Raw genomic sequence first — 8,220 nt, 5'->3', positions numbered from 1 at the left:
CTGAAGTTTGAACTTGTGACTTCTCATTTAAAAGAGTTATAATTATACAATTTAACTACGAGGTCTTTAGCAATAGACAAGAGTTAAAATCTCCTTAAAATTAACTTTCATTCCTAATGCTTTTGTCACACGACTTTATTCAAAATTCTAAAACTTTGAAATCTTAAAGCCAAAAATTTATTCTTAAAAGAAATGCGATTAAATTATTTTGTTGAGAATAAAAATATGTCACAAAAAATAATAGAGTACGTGGATCATGACTCTCAAAAATTATTTTATTTTAGATACTAGCAATATTTCATCAAGAAAAAAAGAAGATACTAGCAATATAAATTTATCTTAATTTAGATACTAGCAATATAAAAGTCTCACTGAAATTTAGAATTAAATCTGATTTAATATTTGCAGAGATTTTTAACTCAAGTGGACCCACAAGAATGGTCAGCTTTGCTGACAAGCCAGTGGGTCCCAATTGTAATTCGCATTCCATACTGCCCGGAGAAAAGATCCGACCCACTTGAATATGCGAGACCCGATTTTACGACTATAAATATACCCTGAAGCGAACAATACTCAGGCGTGAAGAAGCTACTAAAGAAAAGAGAATCTTCAAAGCCTTTCTTCTTCTTCTTCACTGCATATACTTTTACCATTCTCCTTTGTATCTCCGAAGAGCGAGGAAACGGACATGGCTGGACCTTCTTCTACAAACAACATCAAATTCCTCTGTAGCTACGGCGGCAAGATTCTCCCCCGTCACCCAGACGGCAAGCTCCGTTACTATGGCGGCGAGACCCGGGTCCTGTCCGTTGATCGCTCCATCTCTTTTTCCGGTAAGTTCTGTTTCCATTTGTGCTTTGAAATTGGGACATTTTTGTGGAATTTCTTGTATTTCTTGGGGTATATGTAATGTTGTGGATTAAATTAATTAGGGTTGGGTTCAAAAAAGTCTGGTGCTTAGTTGTGCCCGCCATGTGTTTGTATAAATTCCTCATCCAAGATGCATTGTTGTAGTTCAAGAAAACATAGAAGTGAATGGTTTTGTGTTGATGTGGTGTGATTACAGAGCTGCTGGTGAAGCTCGGGGAAATGTATGGAGCATCGGTGAGTCTAAGGTGTCAGCTCCCAGCTGAAGACTTAGACGCGTTGGTGTCCATAACTTCCGATGAGGATCTCGCCAATCTCATCGAGGAATATGATCGTTGCGGCTCCATCAAGATTAGAGCTTTCCTTTCGCCCCCGAAATCCACCAAAAAGGGCTCTCCTCCTCTGCTCTCAACTGCTTCTTCCTCTACTAGCAATAGCTCTATGTCACCAAGATTGCCCTACACTGCTCCCAGATTCTTAGCATCATCTCGTGGTGGGAAGTGCATCCATCAGATGTCGAAGCTCTCAGTGATGTCTCCTTGTTATGAGAAGCGTGGTGGAAAACCTCCTCAGTATGCCCACCACCTTGGTCCTGGAAACACTGGCCATATTTACTTGATCCACCATGGAAATTACTGGCAGTAATGGAAGCTGGAAGTTAAGAAAATGAAGGCAAACTTTTATTGAACATATATAAGGACTATGGTCTATGGAGTACTAAATATGAAATTCGTATACTACAGAACGTATCCAAGGAACCTGCAAAAACATAGGCTGAGTAGAACATATGTACTCCATATGATGTAAAGTGTTTTGGGATTGGTGGTTTTTGTTAATCCATCCTTGGCAATTTCTAGTCAAGTTTAGTTTTGGGACCTTACAAATATGATGGTGACTGGTGAGTAGTTGTTCAGTCACCCTTGCAAGTCTCTTGTTTCCTTTTCTTGCAAGCTAATTGTGTATAGCCGATAATTTTCTATTCATTTTATGCAATTATAGCTAAAGCATTATCATCAATCATTTGGAGGTGTTGTAAATTTGGCATGTTCCTTACTTCCTTTGTCATCTTTGTTATGTTCACTACCTTGATTATCTTTTAGGAACTCTCATTTTCAGAGTGATTCTACTGTTCTTTGACTGGTGCATGCTTCACACTCAAATTTTTAATTCCTTTGCTGATCTCATTCCTTTTCTAATTTTCTCAGTGGATCACTTTTGACCTGTTAAATGTTAATCTCTTCTCTTATCCTTACAACTAAGCATGTAAATCTGTTTCTCTCATTAGAGCAGAGTGTTATGGATTAACCATTTCCATTTCTTGCTTAAGTTGTTTCCTTGGGGTTCATGAATTGCAGGCTGCAGCTTGGTTACAATGAATGTGAGTGATGTCAAGTTGAAGAAAGTAGGCAGGTGAGTAAGTGAAAGGTATAAAAGATTGTCAATTGAGTTTATATTCTCTGCTAAAGCAAAAGTTCCCAACTTCACTACCTATTTTGTCTCTGCCATAGCTTAATGAAGTAATGATATTGGTTGCTTTTGACACATGAGGTCTAAAAGAATCTCCTACCTCTTGAACTGACTGTGTTTTCTTTTATGGCCAGAATCCTTAAGTTGAAGACTGGGTTCAAGTCAAGGCAATCCCAATCGAGTTGCTCGGACAATTAAATTGATAATCACAAAGGTTTCAAATCGGACAATTAAATTGATAATAACAAAGGTTTCAAATTTAACTCTTCATGAGTACTACCTATTGGTCTTATTGAGTTATTGATTGGAGCTGGTCAGTTATAAATAACATATTCTTGTTTATCTCACTATGGTTCTTTGTTGGTCAGGATTATAAGACGGGTTTTGTTCTAAGCACACACCTGAATAGTGATTGTGAGCTTTCCTGTAAATCAAAGACGGTGAGCTTTCATGTAAATCAAAGACTGGTTGAAGACAATTTCACAACCCGACAAATAATAAAATCGAAATGGAATAAATCATTAAATTGGACATGGCCCTAGCAAGAGATGAGTTTTAAAATACTAGTATATTTTTTTTCCTTTTCATTGTTAAAGGGAAACCAAGTTGTGTCAGCAGTGGAGCCATGACAGCCAGCAGCCAATAAATTTGTGGATGAGGGAATCGACTGTTTCTTATGATGATCGGAAACTCTCAAAGAATTGTTCTGTATTTTGCTTTTCCTTAAAAACTATCATATACTTGTATTAGAATTACGATTTTAATAGATGAGATTACTAGAATACTAGGTGGCAATGGAATATTATTAAAGATTAACATGGCATTGAAAACATATGGAAAACAGAGAAAAAACAAGAGTAGCAATACGCCATTAATGCATAGAATAAGACGACAGGGACAAAAAGGATTAACAAACGTTATCCGTAGAAGATAATGGTAACCCGGCATAAGATTATCCCTAACCCGCAATCCACTGCGATATTCCATCATCACATTTCATCTCTTTGTTTGTTTGTTTATTGATACGCCGCCCCCAAACTAAAAGAGGAATACGTCAAGTAATACACATCACGTGTCCCTACTCCACCGGGCATGATCATGATCCGACGTGGATTAGCCAATTCCCAGACAATTTCCTACACACATACATGCATATTCGTACGATATGTTTGATTCACAAATTTTGAAAATAATAAGTAAATTTTGTGGAATTAAAGTTTTCGGGACATGTGTTACGATTTTATTAGAGTGAGAAAAAATTTTGGTTTATTTTTTGTCTCCTTTTCTAATCAATTAAAAATATCACGCCGACTGGTTGTAAAAAGTATAGGTGTATAAGAGCATTTTCAATGGTCTAATATTTTCTCGATTTGGCCAAGTGCGAGAAAATGAGTAGAAAAAAAAAAAAGAACCATTAAATATGCCAGGATTTTATTTTTATTTTTTCATTTCATGCACAAATCGCAAAAAACCTTCACTTGCAGGAGCATCTCTTCTCTTTTCTCTCTCTGGCATATTACCAAAATCTTGACAAAAACTCAACAAAAATTACTATTCTAGTTGCTATAATTTTACATCATTAAATGTATATAAGGGGGCAAATAGCACCAATAACATTTGCAAAAAACAGCTAAGCCTGATTGATATGGCAAAACTAGATCATAGATAATCATGGTAGCTGGCTAGCTGCTCATTCAATTAACGCATTAAATGACTTCTTTATCAATAATGTCATAAACCTTGCCCTCTAAATATTTCATCATTTAGTTGATCGCAATTTGGCAGAATTGAATAATGTGAAAATGCCAATTCGGCAATTCCTTTTCCAAAGGGAAGTGCAATGCCACCTTGAGTAGGATCTGAACAAAATTTTAAGGGAATAACAATACCCTTCTTTGGCTGAAAATAATATTTGACTTCAAAATTCAAAAAAAAAAAAAACAAAAAAAAAAGACAAATATATTATAAATCAACCAAAAAGTAAATAAAACAGGCAAACAGCCCGAACATGCCACATTAGTAGAAAAATAAATACAATTGTCACACATATGGTCTTTAATTTATGTCTTTTAATTAATCAAAACATGTCACGTTAGCAGGTAATAAAAAGTAAAAGTCTATATACTATTATTATATAAAATTTATATTAGTCTCAATCAACTATCACCATATGATTTTACTCTTTAAAATCTATATCAGTTTCGGCCAAATGGCACCAATAATATTTTTCAAACAACTACAACTAAATGCCTCTAATGTGTCCGCTGAATATATCAAAACTAAATTATCAATAATTATGATAGTTAGCCATCGATCCAATCAACGCATTAACTAACTTTTGTATGAACATGATAAATCCTCCGATCCCTCTAAATATTTCATCATTTCCGACAAGTTTTTCTATCTGAGCTGGAATTTAAAAAAAAAAATAAAAAAAATTGGGCCATACCCTCTTCCACTTACTGAGCGCTCTTGACAGGCCCAATAACTCGCATATAACAACCCCCACAAGTCCAGTACAAAATGTTGTCTGTGTTTCAAGTTAAAACATTTATTTTAATATATAATCCTGTTTTTTTTTTTTTTTTTCACTTTGCTAAACTATATTATCAACCCTTTAAATCTAAAACTCTAAGCTAAACAATTTTGAATTTTCAATAGCTATATGATTAGAAGAGATATCCCAATGATAGACTGTACTATAGAGTTTTACTCTGTATTTAAAGTAATATTTGTTATATATGAGCGGTATCCAGTTTACACCCTGAATAGTCATTGCGTGTTCCCTCGTCACATTAAAAATAATAATAATAATAATAATAAGTAATATTAGCTAGCATAGTAGGTGTGGTTCCAATGTGCACCAAAGTCAAAAACAGGCCAAGCTAAGCCGGTCAATTTGGCATTTTTCCAGTCTTCATCACTCCAAGACTTTGACCTTTTCTTTCATTCCAGATTAATTTCCTTTCTCTCTCTCTCTTATTGCTGTGTAATTGAAGAAGAAATACAGTATCAGGTTACTACTCTTCAAAATCCTCCCAATGGAAATAGAACAAGTTTCAGGGGGTGAGTCTGTGCAGCCAAAAGATGAAAGGCCTGTTGATGAAGAAGTGGAAGAAATTCTGATGAAAGCATTCCAGGGAGAGTTGGTTGACAGAGTTGACCTTTCAGGCCGGCAGCTCATCATCCTGCCCGAACCCTTTGGGAAGCTTCACGCCTTGCTTTCTCTCAATCTTTCCCACAATCAATTACAGGTTAAAATCCATGAATTATCTTCTTTATTCTCTATGTATCATCCCTGTATTTCACTGCTTTATCTGGTGTTAAAGACTGCTGCTTTATCTGTTTTGTGAACAAGATGGGATTGCTATTTGATTAGAATAAGACTGTTTTATATCCCTCTGTTCTATACTATCAAGGTTCGATCATGTGATCTTCCCTCAAGAAAAATCACAGAAGTGCCAGAGTACGAGGTGCTTGACGTTCACTGGTCATTTAGTTTAACCAAAACTCAATAAGTCTACTAACTTGCAACACATAATTAAGATATGCTAACAAATTTTACATGAATCTATTTTGTAAAGGATCTTGTAAGAGGTTTGGAGATCAATTCTTGAATCTCTGATACATGTTTTGCTCTGTGGTTTCAACAGGCGATTCCAGACTCAATAGCAGGGCTAGTTAAATTGGAAGAGCTGAATTTATCAGCTAACCTTCTTCAATCCCTACCAGATTCTATTGGCTTGTTGATCAATCTCAAGATTTTGGATGTCTCCGGGAATAAACTTAAGGCCCTCCCTGCCACCATTGCTGGCTGCAGGTAAGTTCACCGAGGCATCTATTAGAGCACAATATATATAAATAATAAATACCCTGATTTAAAATTTGTTTCTAATTCTTTCCCACAAAAGCTCAAATTTTGGCCCGACATGATCGTTAGGGTGACTAGGTGACTCATTAGGTAGGTGCCTATAAGGAGCCTGCTACTAACTAGTAGCAATGCACAGTTTTATTTGGTTACTTATATACGGCCCTAGACAGATTGGATGTTGGATTTGACCTTAAAGACTTTTATCGTTCTCCGCCCACAATTCTCCCCACCACTGCTGGGTACTAGACTTGGCCCTTTACCGGTCACTGCCCCAACAGAATCATCCCGCAGGAGGATGAATCTCTCACATTGCGGCTGTTAGGTTTCAATTTGGCTGATTTAATTTGGATTCTTGAACAGGGCATTGGTGGAGTTGGATGCAAGCTACAACAACCTGACAATTTTGCCGAAAAACATAGGCTATGGACTCTCAAATCTTGAGAAGATGAACGTCTCCCTCAACAAGCTATGCATCCTGCCAATATCCATTTGCGAAATCAAGTCCCTGAGATACCTAGACGTGCATTTCAACGAGCTCCACGGCCTACCGCCGGCGATCGGCATGCTCACGAATCTCGAGTTCTTGAACGCCAGCAGCAACTTCAACGATCTGAAACAACTCCCAGAAACAATCTGCAATGCCGCGAATCTGAGAGACCTCGATCTGAGCAACAACCAAATCCGCGTTCTCCCGGACGGATTTTACCGGCTGGAGAGTCTCTCCGGGCTGAATTTGGATCAGAATCCGCTGGTGATTCCGCCGCCTGAGATAGCGAAGGAAGGGGCGGAGGCGGTGAAGGAGTTCATGAGGAAGAGGATGATGGAGATGGTGGCGGCGGCGGAGGAGAGAATGGCGGCGGAAGAGAATAAGGAAACGCAGACAGGGTGGTTGGCTTGGGGTTCGTCAATGGTGAATAATTTGGTTTCCGAGGTTTCTCGGGGATATTCAGATTACTTTGGCGGGAATGCTCCCAGTCCTAGTCCTAGTCCCAAGGCGTGGGATCCCTTTTTGGATCAACCGCGATGAGTTGTATCACTATATGGATTCCCAGAACGCCCTTTCGGGTAGCGGTTGTGAGTTTTGTCATAAATCAAACAATGTCGAATTCATTCATATGTGTGTTTTGGCTCCTATGTTGTAACGTAAACCTCGAATTGGACTGTGTATCCATTAATCCTGAATTCCTGATGTTGTTTCGTCAGGCATATCTATATGTTTTGTTACATTTTATGCTTTCTGGCTTGGATTTTGTCCGAGGTTGCACTTTATCTAGAAATGGTACATGTCAAATTAGGGGTGTAAATGAGCCGAGTGACTCACTAGCTGCTAGGTCAACTTTGAAATTGAATTGAAATTAAGCCGTCTCATTTTGTAACCAAGCGACTCACGAGCCGGATAGTTTCATAACCGAGCCGAGTTCGAACTTCAATTTTCGAACTCAAACTTGGCTCGACTCATTTACATCCCTAAATACTAAAATTATCCGACTCACTACCATCCCTAATTTATTAACATCAACAGATGTTAAAAATATTGAATACATTTTATAGCTACTTTAACTTTGAACACTATTAACGGATTATAGGAAAGCCCACAACCATAGAAAATGCTGAGGGAGTTCAGATCATAGGCCCATTTACAGTTTGTTTAGTGGGCAACATGTTATGGCAAAACATAAACAATGAAATGGTCTAACAGGTTACAGGCCCATCTTTAAAAATTTTAAAAATAATACTACGTAATAAAATAGATTAATTATTAGCATAATTATAGTCAATACCATATAAGTTCTGCTCCTGCCTTAAATACGGGTAGAAAAGGTAAATCATAGGGTGTGTTTGGTTGGGGGGTTTAGGCATAAGGTATGGGTATCAAAGTGATTGTTAGTGTTTGGTTGATAGGTTTTGTGACTGCTACTATGGGTTTGGAATACCCCATTAATGGCAAAACTCATACCCTTATTAAATAAGGGTTTCATCTTCCTTCATCATTTCTTCCCCAACTATTAATAATC

At 37.3% G+C, this 8,220-nt stretch overlaps 2 protein-coding genes across 2 annotated transcripts; both read left to right on the top strand.

Moving 5' to 3' along the window:
• Positions 1–568: 568 nt before the first annotated feature.
• LOC116025810 lies at positions 569–1,920 on the top strand. Its single transcript, XM_031267165.1, has 2 exons — positions 569–833; positions 1,067–1,920. Exons 1-2 carry the CDS (start codon positions 689–691, stop codon positions 1,510–1,512), a joined length of 591 nt encoding a protein of 196 aa, XP_031123025.1. The 5' UTR covers positions 569–688; the 3' UTR covers positions 1,513–1,920.
• Positions 1,921–5,264: 3,344 nt separating this feature from the next.
• LOC116024633 (plant intracellular Ras-group-related LRR protein 3) lies at positions 5,265–7,436 on the top strand. Its single transcript, XM_031265575.1, has 3 exons — positions 5,265–5,588; positions 5,988–6,154; positions 6,566–7,436. The coding sequence occupies exons 1-3, from the start codon at positions 5,376–5,378 to the stop codon at positions 7,230–7,232; spliced, it is 1,047 nt and encodes a 348-aa protein (XP_031121435.1). The 5' UTR covers positions 5,265–5,375; the 3' UTR covers positions 7,233–7,436.
• The last annotated feature ends 784 nt before the right edge of the window (positions 7,437–8,220 follow it).

Source organism: Ipomoea triloba, chromosome 7 (genome assembly GCF_003576645.1).
Source record: "Ipomoea triloba cultivar NCNSP0323 chromosome 7, ASM357664v1".
NCBI lineage: Eukaryota > Viridiplantae > Streptophyta > Magnoliopsida > Solanales > Convolvulaceae > Ipomoea > Ipomoea triloba.
Note: the sequence above shows the minus strand (reverse complement) of the source record. Positions and strands in the feature narration are given on the sequence as shown.